The following is a 16,343-nucleotide window of genomic DNA, read 5'->3' on the forward strand; positions in this document are numbered from 1 at the left end:
TCCTAATGACCATCACTAATCCTTCAACTAACATGATGTTAACAACGACGATGGAGACTACTATTGCTACTACTACTACTAGTAATAATAATAATAATAATAATAATAATAATAATAATAATAATAATAATAATAATGGTAATGATCATAATATTAAAGACACTTACTTTGATTGACAAACGAATTAGAAGATAGTCATTTCAGCGTTGTTACTTGTAAAACAAGTTTAACTCAATGATCCTTCTTCTTCCTCAATCTCTTGATGGCATCATGTACCTTGGCTTTCAAGTGTTTACATACTGGTTTCTCAGTTGAGGTACAAGCAATAGCTGAAAAGCGATCCATGCATACTTTTTCTAAAATGCATTTAAGACAAGAAAAACTCCTTTCAAATGAAGCACTTGTTGCAGGAATGGTAAAAATTAGACAAAATAGTCTGAAAGCTTGTGGAGGAAATTGGTTTGTTCCATTCTGAATCATTCTTTGATAACATGACCCAAAATGACAGAGTGAAATGCCTCTTTATGCTGGGGAGGAAATATGGTCTCCAGGTCTATAACCAAGTGCAAGTGGCTGAAGGATGCATCATACATTTGTAATGATGAATCCACACTGTCTTGAAGGAAATACTGACCATAATTGGTGTATTAATAATAAAATTTTATTGTCATTCGGCTGATTACAGTAATAGACAAAGTCAAGAGCATATATTTCTACATAAACTACAATAGTTATGTAAATTGGTTTACTTAAAATAGGTACACATTAGAATGCAGTATTTTCATCTTCAAAAAATTCATCAGTGGTGTAAAACGGATTGTTCACTAGTAGCTTGTATAATTTAGCTTTAAACATATTTACAGGCAGTTCTTTAAAGTCAGCACTTTGTCTATTAAACATCCTTAGTCCAAGAACTAGGTAGGAGTTCTGCGATTTTGATAATCTATGATATGGCACATCTACAGATGTTCTGTTTCTAGTATTGTGCCTATGAATATCACTTTGCAACACAAAATTAGAGACATTGTTTCTAATGTACAATAAAACATTGTAGATGAATAAGTTTACTACTGTAAGACACTGCAATTTAATAAACAGGGGTTTAAAATGTACTATTTTATCAGAATCTGTTATTATTCTTATTACTTTCTTCTGTAAAAGTAAAATGTCATTTACATGACAGCTACTACCCCACACTAAGATTCCATAAGAAATGATGCTCTGGAAGAAGGCAAAATATGCTGATCTCACATAGTCATTGGGAACATGTCTTTTTAAATTTCTAATTAGATAAATAACTCTTGAAAGCCTAGCCAATATATTTTTAATGTGTGGTTCCCATGTCAATTTATCGTCAATAGTAACACCTAAACATTTGACAGTTTCTAGTTCTTGATCATTAGAAATCTCTTTGAGGCTAAAGTAATGTGTCTGGTGTTTGTTTTCATTTAGTAAGAAGCTATTAGCTTTGAACCATAATGAGGACTGAGCAAGGGTATTTTCGGTCAGTGTTTTCGGTGTACCTAGATCAGAGTTTTTATGTATAAATGTTGTGTCATCAGCATACAATATTGTATGAGAAATTATGAACAAGAGCAGGTCATTAATCATTAGTATAAACAGCAAAGGTCCAAGCACCAACCCTTGAGGCACGCCGTACCTAACATTAACCAAATTTGATTTCTCCCTACCAATGCACACAACTTGTTGACGGTTCTCTAGAAAATACCTGAACATATTTATACTGTTGTCATCAAAACCATAGTAAATTAGCTTATTCAGCACAGTGTCATGCTCTACACAGTCAAAGGCTCTGCTAAGGTCACAAAACGTAGCCTGGGCATAGTCCCTAGCCTCGAACACATCTAATACTAATTTTACGAGGGAGTCCATTGCATCTGTTGTGGATTTACCTTTCCTAAATCCAAAATGTTTATCACTAATTATATTTAGGTTACCCAAGTAGACACTAACTTGCTCATACATAATTGTTTCTAAAATTTTTGAAAAAACTGGGTTATGGATATAGGTCTGTAATGGGACAGTTCTTTTCCCCTTTTTTATATATTGGCACAACTCTAGAAATTTTTAATATGTCGGAGAACTTACTTTCAACTAGGCATTTGTTAATACAAAAAGTTAAGGGATAAATCACACAATCAATAACATCTTTCAACAAATTACATGATATATCATAATAATCAACACTAACTGAAGGTTTGAAATTTTTCACTTTTTTTAGGATATTATTTGGGCTCACTTCTGTGAAAGTGAAGGTGCTTGGCAGAAACTTTTCAAAGCAGCTGTCCATAATACTAAGTGCATTTTCAGGCGGTTTGACTTATGCAATATTTATTAAATTCTTCTGGAGTAATGGTGATTTCCTGTTTGTGTTTAGTGTGAGCAATGGAGTTTATTACATTACAGGCCTTTTTGCATTTATTGTTAGATTTTTCAATGTTTACTATGTTATGCAGTTTCTTTGCTTCATTTATTTCCTTCCTATACTTGTATTTGGCTTGAGCATACAGTTCTTTATACAGTTCTGATTTTCTGGTTTTGTACAGACTAGAATACAGCATAACAGTATTTTTCAGTTGCCCTAACTGTGGAGTATACCATTCCTTCGTTTTCCTTTTCTTGTAATTACTACTAGTATTCACTGTACATTTTTTCAGAGGGATGTTATTTTTAAATGTATTTAAAAATATGGAGAAAAACTTGGTGAACAGTGTTGAAGCCTAATAAAATGTGTGTCCCAACTGAAATAAGTGAGGGCATGTCTAAAACTATCCATCCTCTCTCTGCTCGCAGGTCTAGTAATCACAATTTTAGATTCTGGTTTGGCTCAGTCTGAAGTTACATTATTAACACTAAGATATACTGCATCATGGTCCGAGTAAAGGAAACTAATTACATCAGTGGACATACAAGTTCTCTTAATATTTGTAAATATATTGTCTAGACAGGATGAGCCTCTGGTAGGTTTGCAGTTAACATAGTACAGGTTAAATTGTCGAAGCACATTTTTGAGCTCTGTCACAGTTTTTCTGTCCTTCAGGACATCAAAACTTGAATTAATATCCCCGCCAATGACAATATTGTATTTTTTTCCATTTCAGTATACATATGTACATTAAGAGTTCCTCAAGTTTCTCCAGAAAGATATGGGGGTCACCACCACGTGGCCTGTACACTACTACTATCATTAGCTTAAGGTTCTCAATTACTAGACCTGATATTTCAAAATCCATTTCATCACAAAGGGTATTGAGATCCATCCTGCCACAGTTTGGTGCAAGAGGTGTTTTTGCATATATTGCTACCCCACCATGTAAGTGCTGTTTTCTGCAATAGTAACTAAGTAGTGTGTAATCATCCAACACTTTGTACCCAAGCTCATCTTCTTTACACCAATGTTCACTTAAACATAGAATATCTACCACGTTTTCCTTTTGAAAATTCATTGACTATTAAGTTTTTATCTGCCGTACCCTGAATATTGAGGTAGCATATTTTAAACTCTACTTTAGGCATTTCTTTTTTTGCATATTCTCTTAGTTAACATGACCTAATGTTACCACATGAAAGTTGAGCAGGTTGTGTCCTTATGTTACTAGAACACCCAGCCTGCTCTATACATACAAGTTTTTTGTCATCTCAGTTGAAACATAATCCAAACACATTACTGGTCTTTTTTCCTTCTCTAGCTTATCCAATACTATTCCGAGAATTGTATCACTTAAAACATGTTTACCCAGATTACTGAAATGTTGACCCTGCTTGCTATGCCATTCTCTGCTACAACTACTGGTGTTAATTAAGGAAATGTTCTTAAAGTGCTTACAGATAGCTTTGTACTCCTTGTTGGTCTGCTCCACTTCCTTATTCACAGATTGTGTAGTATTGCCTAATTTAAGGAAGAGCAGTTTATCACAATGTGAAAATATTCTTTCCAGTTGTTTTACAATATTATTCAGTATCTCAAATTACATCTGCTTGTATTTTACCATCAGTGGATTGCCAATGTATTCATCCATAATTTCAGCTCTATTCGTGGAAGCTTCAGCTTGAAAGTTAGTCAAGCATTTCATAGAACGTAAAAAGTCAATCACTTTATCTTCATTTCTCAAGTTTTTCATGGAAGCTATACATTCTAAGACAGCATTGTTGCAAAACTGCGCATCACTGGTTTTTTTCTGAAGAACATTGAAAAGCAGTTCAGTCTTTAAAAATATGCATTGAAAATTGAGAGAGAGAAAAACAAAGTCAGAGTCTAGGAGGGTATATTTGAAACCATAGGCCTTTCTTGTGGTTGTTGCCCTAGAGTCTGCACTGTCAGTTGTTTCATTTAAAACATCAGTTAGCCCTAGACAGTTTTTGTGAATGCTAGGTATCGTTCTGGTATTACAGTTCTAACTCATTTCACTGTTAAAAGGAATGTGTTTACCAACAATACTGTCAAGAACTGCTGCGTGTTTGGAAGATTCGTGGAAGAAAACAGAAATGCCCTGAAGGGTGGAGGAAAAAAAAATCCCTAACAGTTTTATTGCAAGAACTTCTCTGCTGCAAAATTAAATTAAAACAATGAACAAAACAGTGACTAAAAGGAACTTAAGAGGAGAGAATTTCATAAACCTTAGCCTGCAGGGCATTTAATTTTCCTGCCAGAGCAGGCTTTGGGCGACTAGTTTGTTGTTCACATCATAATTTCAAAGCACACCACTCAGCCCAGTGAATATAGCAGCAACATCATGTAAACCAAGAAAATGTTCTTGAATGTTGCCACTGGAGTCCACTAGTCTCACAGCACTAGTGTATTGTGATCGTCTGAAACATCTGTTGCTTTGTCCACACTACAGGCATAAAATGAGATTCTATCCACGTTTGAAGGTATATATTCACAAACCTCCTAATTGATATATTCAATCAGTTCATTCTGTATAGTTTTTGAGACTCCTTGAAAATAGCACTTTTCTTCCAGCATACTTTCAGATCTTCATCTTTGTTCAACACACGTTTGAAAATGGTTCTAAAATTTGCAGTATTGTCTCATCATGACCTCCTGCTTGCACAAAAGATTTGTGATCTCATTTAAATTTTTAATGATGTCCTTGTTAGGCTTCACTTCATTATTTTGTCTGATTTTCATCAGTTTGTAATGTTCATTAAGTAGCTCTGAAATACTAAACAATTATTTGAATAGTTCTTTATACAAAATAAAACTACTTAGATGATCTTTAGTAGAAGCATGCTGTGCTACAACAGATTCTTGAGACTGCTGAAAGTGTTAGCAGATTATACAAATTTTCTTGTGCTTAAGAGCAAACATGTCCAGCAGAAAAATTCTCGTTTTGCAGAGTAAGCCCATGAACACCTGTGCTGCTCCTATAACGAACTTAGGAATGCATAGTGTAGTGCTGGAGTTGGATATCCTTTCGTCAAGATGTAATGTTGTTCAGTTTCACATCTCTATGAAAATGAAAGTTCCTGCAAGGGAGTAATGATGTCCTCAATCAAAATTGTTTCATCCATATCGGTACAAGGCTGGGCTTCATCCCTATTCATTGCACATTGGGCAAATAATGTCAGGAATCCTAGAGAGATGGCACCACAACTACTGGTCTCCCTTGCCATGGAAGTGCATGGAAACATGGCTACAACAGCCTGTACCCCCATTTCTGTTCCTAGTAGTGATGTCATGATTACCTCAGCAACAGAATATTTACAGGTGGTCTGGTATGTGTGTGACCTCCTCATCATATGTTTCATGCCACTGTCTACTGCTGGTGGTTTAGAGGAAGTAACACAAGCTAATTTCCTTCTTGCTCATTGACAAAGGTGCATAAAGGTTTATTTTAAAAATAATTACTACTACTACTACTACTACTACTACTACTAGTGTCACCACCACCACCACCACCACCACCACTACTGAAAACTTAGGAGGCCTGACCTCCCTTGCCTATTCTGTCTGCCATTTGTGTGTGTGTGTGTGTGTGTGTGTGTGAGAGAGAGAGAGAGAGAGAGAGAGAGAGAGAGAGAGAGAGAGAGAGAGAGAGAGAGAGATTTGTGAGACTAAACATCATTTGAACCTAAGACAAGGTGACAAGAAAATGGATGGTGACTGTTGCAGAAGAAATACCAGGTGGTTATAATTGAACTTTCCCTATTTAACACATTATAACATGGAAACTAATTACCATATGAGTACTTGGTAGCATTAATGTCAAGAACATGGGGAAGAGAAATAATGCAGAATCGACTCAGTTGCTACAGTACATCATACAATTACATATCAGTACCATTACTGCTACAAAAGGGGCTCAGTAGAGCATTGACCAGTATCCAGACGAGTCTGAAAGTGCAGGATTGCATTCTGCACAGCAGAATGAAGCATATAGGTAGGTATGCTGGCTACCTCTCTTCACATGTGTGAAAGTTCCCCTCGTAAACCCTGTGCTTCAGGTTGTCCCACAACCAGAAATCACAGGGAGTGAGGTAAGGTGATCATGCCGGCCAAGCATTTGGAAATGATCAGCTGATTATTTGATAATTTCCAAATGTGTTTCTGAGAAGCAGGTGAACTTCATGAGCAATGTACGGTTGGGCCCCATCTTGCAGTAAAACTGTTGAGTTTAATGCATCTCTCTCCTGTAGTGTGGGTATGGCATGCTGGCAAAGCATATCACAGTAACGCTGGCCAGTCACGTTGCACATCTTTGGGCTTTGAGTGCTGACCTGTTCAAAAAAGAATGGGCCAATGATTAGCATAGCTGTGAAGCTACATCATACGGTATCACGTTCAGCATACAGAGGAACTTAATGCACAGTGAAGATCCCCACACTTGGCAATTCTGTATGGTCACCTAACTTGTCAAGGAAACCGAGCTTCATAGGATGGTTTAGGGACTGCCCTCGTCAACTTCAGTCCTTGCGAGAAAGTGGAGAGCGAAGTCAGCACATCGTTCTGCATCCTTTGGTGCAAGCTGCTGCATGGTAAGGACCCTGTATGGATATCACTTGAGAATTGTTTGAATCACCTTCCATACAGTGGCCACGGGATGTTCAACTGTCGGGACATAGTACTCACACTACCCGATGATCGGGAGTTGTGTGCAGTGTTGTCTGCCATAGCAACAGCCATTTCATCAACCACCTGTGGTGTAACTGGTCATTGGCCTCTTCCCAGAGTGACACCCAGTTCTCCTGTTGATTCGAACTACTTCTTCATGCTCGGCACAGCAGGTGGAGAAAGAGAACCCTTCCATAATCCTTTCAGTCAGCAATATTCTCGAACTGCAGCTGCAGCATTACTATTGTTTTGATAATAGAGATTCACCAGTAATGCTGTCCTCCTTTTGTCCAAGCTCATGTTGACACATCGACAAGTGCACTGTGACTGGTCAGGTGTATGACACTTGTCCAAGCCCATGTTGGTACATCAACAAGTGGACTGTGACTGGTCAGGTGTATGACACTATGAATCACATTGACTGACCATGGCACCTGTGGCCCTAGTTGGAACTGGACGGTGGCACTGTGATGCATGCAAATCATGCACCCTATAGTCTAGACATTAATGCTACCAAGTTTGGTACTTGTACAATAATTAGTTTCTGTATTATAAAGAGTTAAATGGAGAAAGTTTAATTATAACCACCCAGTACTTTCCTTCATGCAACTGATAAATTATGCTGACTGATTGAAATAAGAAAGAAAAATGTAATTTGGATGTATTGAATATTTCTTCTGATTTACTTTCCTTCATAATTATATATGGGAGGCAAAAGATGACAAATGGATTAACATGAAAAGCCTTATCTCCAACAATTGTTGACTACGTGTACATGTATATCCAAATCTGCAAACACTGTGAAATGCGTAGGGGAGGGTATTACCCATTGTACCACTTATTAGTACTTCTTCCCTTTTCTATTCATGTATGGGGGAAAGGATTATTGCACTGCAATTAGTCTAATCTTGTCCTTGTGATGCTTATGGGACTGATCATAAGGGTTGTAATATATGCCTAGAATCATCACTTAAAGGTGGTTCTTGAAACTATATAAGTAAGCTTTCTCAGGATAGTTTGTATCTATCTTCAGCTGCCTAGCAATTCAGTTTCTTCATCAGATCAATTATCCTTTCCCATAGCGAAACAAATCTGTGGCCATTCATGCTCTCCTCCTTTGTATACATTCAGTATGATCTCTTAGTGCTGTTTGGTATTGGTCTCATACAGTTGAACAATTTTCTAGGACTGACAGCATTTGCCTAGTACTCTGCCAATGAACCAAAGTCTGCCACATGTTTTACCTATGAATGAGCCTTTGTGATCATTCCATTTCAAATAACTGCCCACTGCTAAAGCCAGGTATTTGTAAAAGTTGACTGATTCCAGTTGTACCTCATGAGCAATGTAGTCTTACTATACTGCATGTTTTCATGTTTTGAGCTGCACAATAATGACGTGAGACATCAGCATCCAGGCCCTTTAGCCTAGTAAACAAAGATATTGTTTGGTATGGTATTTATAATAGGTTATGTTAAGAACTGTGTGTCTAAAATTTTGTATTTTCTGTAGGACAAGAAATGGTGAAAAACTATCCAGTTCAGATCACACAACTATTTCAGAGAATGTGGAAAAAGAAGTTTATAAACTAGAAATCAAGAATATTGGCCTTGGTGATGATGGTGTGTATGTGGTTACTGCAAGTAACAGCCAAGGTGAACGTAGTCAGCAGGCCAAACTGACAGTGCACAGTAAGTATGTGGTATATAAAATGAAATAATTAAACTCTATGAAGTTTTTATAATTTTAAATGTTCACGGAAACTTAATAGAGTTATTGATAAATCTTGTTGTAAAAGTTGGTACGCTACACAAGTTCATTTAGTTACAGCATGAAAGACTCTGTTCCCCCATTAAATTTACAGCTTATAAAGAGACATAAATAATAAAAATAAAAAAACAAGAAATTATATAGAAATTGTAAAGACACTCTTTTGTCCTCAGTAAAAAAAATATTCAGTGAGCACATTACTTGTGTCTCCATTCACATGTGAAACTTCATCATTTTCTTTCAGACACATATTAATGATATATGGTAATGTGTTTCAATATGTTCCCATTTACTTGGTGTTACATGTAAAATTATTTTCTGTAGTTTCCAGTTCACATTTTGGGAGAAGTAATTTCGTGGGGTTCATCAGCAATTTGACATCCAGTGCTGGACAAAGGTGTCCTGCAGAACATTTCAGAAAGTTTGGTATTCAGTTGTATCCTGTGTATCCATGTAGCTCTTACTTGTTGCCAAAATGTCATCTACCTGCCTCCCATTAGGTCATCATCTGGGTCTTTTCTTATCACTTGGAACCCAATAAAGAACACATTTAGGACATCTACTGCCCGTTTTCATGGACTTTTTGTGTCTGTCTTAGTAATTCCCAACATCTCACTGTTGCTCATTGAATGATTTTTGCATTAACAGTCCCTATGTCACTACCCTAAGTCAAAAGCTTGTGATACACATTGACTGTAAATTTTCCTTTTCAGGTACATTGGATGCTTCATTTTGAAAACCTTATTTAGTTTACAAGAAAGCAATCCATGTCATTTTTATTCTTCTGTTAATTTTTTTTGTTGCCATCCAGTCTCTCTCTCTCTGCAACCCACCTATATATAAAAACACAGTAGGACCCTAACCAAGGTTTTCTTTGATGAAGCTCCAAGACAAATATTTTTAAGATTATACAATCATACAACGGAAAACCCGGGATGGAATAAGGCCATATTATGAGAATGCTACTTGACATATAGTGGCAATGTTGAGTTGCAGACAAGCACAACAAAAAGACAGCTAATCAAGTAAACTTTCAGCTGAAAGGCCTCTCTCTGAATTAGACAACATAACACACACATTTATGCATACACAACTCACACACACATGACCACTGACTATGGCTACTGAGGTCAAACTACGAACAAAAACACTTGATGAGAGAAGCAATCTGGGGTGTTGGTTGCCTTGCCCCTGTCATGCCCATGTAGAATGCTGCACAGTGGTTGCAGCTTAGCTTCTAGATCACATGACTGCTTTTATAGGTAGCCTTGCCTTTTATGGGGCCAGTGATACTTGTTACCAGACTGGAGTAAGTAGTGGTGGGAGGATACACGGGAGAGGTCTTGCACGTAGGTGTATTATAGTGATATGAGCCATCAGGCAAAGGGATGGAGACGGGAGTAGAGTAGGGATGGACAAGAATATTGTGCAGGTTCGGTGGGTGGCAGAGTACTACTGTAGAAAGGGTGGGGAGGATAATGGGTAGGACATTCATCATTTCAGGACATGACAAGTGGTAGTCAAAAAACACTCGTGGACAGTTGCTCCAGACAGGGGCAATGAGAGGAGTACCCCTCTGTGGCTGGACAATGGGACTTTGGTAGGTGCTGGGTGACTGGAAGATAGGGCATGAAAGATCTGTTTCTCTACAAAGTTGGGAGGTTAATTTCGCTCTGTGAAGGCCTCAATGAGACCCTTCATATATTCTGAGAGGGACTATTCATCACTACAGAGAGCAACAGCCATGGGTGGTTAGGCTGCATAGAAGGGACTTTTTGGTATGAAATGGGTCACAGCTGTCAAAGTGGAGGTATTGCTGGTGGTTGCTAAGTTTGATATGGATGGAGGTACTGAGGTAGCCATCTTCGAGGTGGAGGTCAACATCAAGGAAGATATCTTGTAGGGTTGAAGAGGACCAGGTGAAGAGAATGGGGGAGAAGATGTTGAGGTTTTGGAGGAATGTGGATAGGGTGTCACCACCCTCGATCCAGATCATGAAGATGTCACCAATGAATATGAACCACGTGAGGGGTATGGGACTCTGGATGTTTAGGAAGGATTCCTGTAGGTGACCCATGAGAAGGATATCGTAGGACAGCACCATGTGAGTGCCCATTGCCATACCCCAGATTTGTTTATAGGCGATGCCTCCAAATGAGAAATAATTGCGGGCGAGTATAAAGTTTCTCATGGTGACCAGGAAAGAGGTTGTAGATCTGGAATCTGTCAGGCATTGGTAAAGAAGTGTTCAATAGCAGCAAGGCTGTTGACCTGTGATGAAACTTGTAATGAACCAAATGCTGATGTGAAATTTAATATATTCCATGATATATTCAAATCTTTATTTAAGTGGAGTGTACCAGATTTACTAATCAGAAAGGAAATTAAACACCCATGTAAAAAAACCATGGATCATAAGAAGGATAAAACTACCTTGTGAAAGGAAAAGGGAAATATATCTGTTGACAAAAACAAATAAAGATCCTACAGTAGTTGCACACTGCAAAAACTCCTCAAAACTGCAAAGAAAAGTTATTAAGTAAATAAAGGAACATTCACAGCATGTGAGAAATCAGTCAAAGTTGACAACAAGTCCAGGATGAAATTCCAGTAATATTATGAAAAGGGTAGATTGCCATTCATCATACAGATGTGACACTGAGTCACAGATGGGCACAAAGGAAAGACTGCTATACATTTAGGCCAAAAGACCTTCTTCTGAAATAGAAAACATACACACATTCACACAAGCACAACTCACTTACACATAACCACTGGCTCTGATTGACCTGTGGACTGCAGCTGTACCTGACATGATCAGCAATCTCATGTGGGTGTTGGGGGTAAGGAGGAGGTTTAAAGAGGAAAGAGGAAGTGATAGCAGTGTAGGGTGGAGGGAAATGTGGTGCTGCTTGTGGGAATGTGTAGGCAAGTGGTGTGGTCAGTGTAGGGCTGCTAAGTGCAGTCAGGAGGTTTGGTTGGGTGGGGAAGGGAAGCAGGGAGGGGGTGTGGGAATAGAGAGAAGTAGAGAAGGGGAGAAAAAACTAGTGAGTTCACTAGTGGAATTGGAGACTGTATAGTGTTGGAATGGGAGCAGGGATGGGGATAAATAGGTGGAGGACAGGGACTAGCAAAGGTTGAGGCCAGTAAGGTTATGGGAACATAGGGTATATTGGAGGGAATGTTCCCACCTGTGCAATTCAGAAAAATTTGTTTTGTAGGAAGATGGCACAGGCTGTGAAGCAGCACATGCTGTGAAGCAGTTATTGATGTGAAGTACATCAAGTTGTGCAATATGTTCAGCAACTGGGTAATTCAGGCACCCTTTGGCCACAGTTTGTCAGTGACCATTCATGCGAACAGATAACCTGTTAGCTACCACATCCCTGTAGAAAGTAGTAGGATGGGGACCGGGGGATAGGTGAAAGTAGATGGAATTTCTTTGGAGCTAACGACCCTTTTAAAACCTGTACAGTCAGATAGCTTGATTACAGTGATCCTTGTGTAAAAAGCCACTGGACGATAAATTTACAAATCATTTAAGGATCATACATTGGTACTTAGAGCATTCAACAAGATTAATTATATCGTGATTTCAAATCATGACATGTTTTACTCTAATAAAAAAGAACAATTAATGCTATTGATTGGTGGCACTAAGCTACTTAGAGAGTTGGTAAACACAAGCCATCAGCTGATAACGTTAAGCAAGCACCACACTCAGCACATTTCGTTGCTTACATGAACCACAGACCTTGCCGTTGGTGGGGAGGCTTGCATGCCTCAATGATACAGATAGCCGTACCATAGGTGCAACCACAACGGAGGTGTATCTGTTGAGAGGCCAGACAAACGAGTGGTTCCTGAAGAGGGGCAGCAGCCTTTTCAGTAGTTGCAGGGGCAACAGTCTAGATGATTTACTGATCTGGCCTTGTAACACTAACCAAGACAGCCTTGCTGTGCTGGTACTGCGAACGACTGAAAGCAAGGGGAAACTACGGCCGTAATTTTTCCCGAGGGCATGCAGCTTTACTGTATGGCTAATGATGATGGCGTCCTCAGGGGTAAAATATTCCAGAGGTAAAATAGTCCCCCATTCAGATATCTGGGTGGGGACTACTCAGGAGGACATCGTTATCAGGAGAAAGAAAACTGTCGTTCTACGGATCGGAGTGTGGAATGTCAGATCCCTTAATCGGGCAGGTAGGATAGAAAATTTAAAAAGGGAAATGGAATGGTTAAAGTTAGATATAGTGGGAATCAGTGAAGTTCAGTGGCAGGAGAAATAAGACTTTTGGTCAGGTGAATACAGGGTTATAAATACAAAATCAAATAGGGGTAATGAAGAAGTAGGTTTAATAATGGAAAAAAAATAGGAGTGCGAGTAAGCTACTACAAACAGCATAGTGAATGCATTATTGTGGCCAAGATAAGACACGAAGCCCACGCCTACTACAGTAGTACAAGTTTATATGCCAACTAGTTCTGCAGATGGCGAAGTAATTGAAGAAATGTATGACGAAATAAAAGAAATTATTCAGATAGTGAAGGGAGACGAAAATTTAATAGTCATGGGTGACTGGAATTCGGTAGTAGGAAAAGGGAGAGAAGGAAATGTAGTAGGTGAATACGGATTGGGGGTAAGAAATGAAAGAGGAAGCCGCCTGGTAGAATTTTGCACAGAGCATAACTTAATCATAGCTAACACTTGGTTCAAGAATCATAAAAGAAGGTTGTATACATGGAAGAACCCTGGAGATACTAGAAGGTTTCAGATAGATTATATAATGGTAAGACAGAGATTTAGGAACCAGGTTTTAAATTGTAAGACATTTCCAGGGGCAGATTTGGACTCTGACCACAATCTATTGGTTATGAACTGTAGATTAAAACTGAAGAAACTGCAAAAAGGTGGGAATTTAATGAGATGGAATCTGGATAAACTGAAAGAACCAGAGGTTGTACAGAGTTTCAGGGAGAGCGTAATGGAACAATTGACAGGAGTGGGGGAAAGAAATACAGTAGAAGAAGAATGGGTAGCTTTGAGGAATGAAATAGTGAAGGCAGCAGCGGATTAAGTAGGTAAAAAGATGAGGGCTTGTAGAAATCCTTGGGTAACAGAAGAAATATTGAATTTAACTGATGAAAGGAGGAAATAAAAAAATGCAGTAAGTGAAGCAGGCAAAAAGGAATACAAACGTCTCAAAAATGAGATCGACAGGAAGTGCAAAATGGCTAAGCAGGGATGGCTAGAGGACAAATGTAAGGATTTAGAGGCTTATCTCACGAGGGGTAAGATAGATACTGCCTACAGGAAAATTAGAGAGACCTCTGGAGAAAAGAGAACCACTTGCATGAATATCAAGAGCTCAGATGGAAAACCAGTTCTAAGCAAAGAAGGGAAAGGAGAAAGGTGGAAGGAGTGTATAGAGGGTCTATACAGGGGTGATGTTCTTGAGAACAATATTATGTAAATGGAAGAGGAGGTAGATGAAGATGAAATGGGAGATACGATACTGCGTGAAGAGTTTGACACAGTACTGAAAGACATAAGTCGAAACAAGGCCCCGGAAGTAGACAAAATTCCATTAGAACTACTGACAGCCTTGGGAGAGCCAGTCCTGACAAACCTCTACCATCTGATGAGCAAGATGTATGAGATGGCGAAATTCCCTCAGACTTCAAGAAGAATATAATAATTCCAATCCCAAAGAAAGCAGGTGCTGACAAATGTGAAAATTACCAAACTATCAGTTTAATAAGCCACAGCTGCAAAATACTAACGCGGATTCTTTACAGACGAATGGAAAAACTGGTAAAGTGGACCTCGGGGAAGATCAGTTTCGATTCCTTAGAAATGTTGGAACACATGAGGCAATACTGACCATACGACTTATCTTAGAAGAAAGTTTAAGGAAAGGCAAACCTACATTTCTAGCATTTGTAGACTTAGAGAAAGCTTTTGACAATGTTGACTGGAATACTCTCTTTCAAATTCTGAAGGTGGCAGGGGTAAAATACAGGGAGCAAAGGCTATTTACAATTTGTGCAGAAAGCAGATGGAAGTTATAAGAGTCGAGGGACATGAAAGGGAAGCAGTGGTTGGGAAGGGAGTGAGACAGGGTTGTAGCCTCTCCCCAATGCTAATCAATCTGTATACTGAGCAAGCAGTAAAAGAAACAAAAGAAAAGTTCGGAGTAGGTATTAAAATTCATGGAGAAGAAATAAAAACTTTGAGGTTCGCCGATGACGTAATTCTGTCAGAGACAGGAAAGGACTTGGAAGAGCAGTTGAATGGAATGAACAGTGTCTAGAAAGGAGGGTATAAGATGAACATCAACAAAAGCAAAATGAGGATAATGGACTGTAGTCAAATTAAGTCAGGTGATGCTGACGGAATTAGATTAGGAAATGAGACACTGAAAGTAGTAAAGGAGTTTTGCTATTTGGGGAGCAAAATAACTGATGATGGTCGAAGTAGAGAAGATATAAAATGTAGAATGGCAATGGCAAGGAAAGCGTTTCTGGAGAAGAGAAATCTGTTAACATTGAGTATAGATTTAAGTGTCAGGAAGTTGTTTCTGAAAGTATTTGTATGGAGTGTAGCCATGTATGGAAGTGAAACATGGATGATAAATAGTTTAGACAAGAAGAGAACAGAAGCTTTTGAAATGTGGTGCTGCAGAAGAATGCTGAAGATTAGATGGGTAGATCACATAAATAATGAGGAGGTATTGAATAGAACTGGGGAGAAGAGGAGTTTGTGGCACAACTTGACCAGAAGAAGGGATCGGTTGGTAGGACATGTTTTGAGGCATCAAGGGATCACCAATTTAGTACTGGAGGGCAGGGTGGAGGGTAAAAATCATAGAGGGAGGACAAGAGATGAATACCCTAAGCAGATTCAGAAGGATGTAGGCTGCAGTAGGTACTGGGAGATGAAGAATCTTGCACAGGATAGAGTAGCATGGAGAGCTGCATCAAACCAGTCTGAAGACCACAACAGCAACATCATATAAACCTTCCTGCTTCTACAACAGATAACAGGAAGAAACATTAATCCACCCTGGAGCATGAAAGATAGCCCCTGCCTCACTTCCCAAAGCATGAGCAAACAAAACTTTCAACTTTCAGTCAATGTGGTGGATCAAAGTAGAGCACAGTAATACCTCAAACACTTCTGGTGTACTCCTAGTCTAACACAGGCACCTCACTAGATCACTTCCTCCACCTCCAGTACATTGAAACAACTGCTGAATACTAGCAGCCAAGGTGTGGCTGCATCCACTGCACATGATTCCATCAGACTTTCTTACAAGGAACATCTCATATTGATGGCACACAGTTCACTGTTCAAGCACATGGGCAGAGGGCTTTTTCTATGCTCAGAACAAGTATGACCTCTGACTTTAGCCAGATGGGTGCAACTACATGGCTGAATGACAGATCCATTTGATATGCACGTCCTCTGAAAAACAAAGCCGTGGAAGGGGCGGGG

The 16,343-nt window shown here is 38.9% G+C and overlaps 1 protein-coding gene across 1 annotated transcript in view; it reads left to right on the forward strand.

The window, feature by feature from the left end:
• The window catches only part of LOC126162232 (obscurin), a 720,647-nt gene that overhangs the window by 413,570 nt on the left and 290,734 nt on the right, over positions 1–16,343 (forward strand). The window contains exon 29 of the mRNA XM_049918601.1: positions 8,588–8,766. Within this exon, the coding sequence (XP_049774558.1) occupies positions 8,588–8,766 (179 nt within the window). The remainder of the gene's footprint in view (positions 1–8,587; positions 8,767–16,343) is intronic.

This window comes from Schistocerca cancellata, chromosome 2 (assembly GCF_023864275.1).
Source record: "Schistocerca cancellata isolate TAMUIC-IGC-003103 chromosome 2, iqSchCanc2.1, whole genome shotgun sequence".
Classification (NCBI taxonomy): domain Eukaryota; kingdom Metazoa; phylum Arthropoda; class Insecta; order Orthoptera; family Acrididae; genus Schistocerca; species Schistocerca cancellata.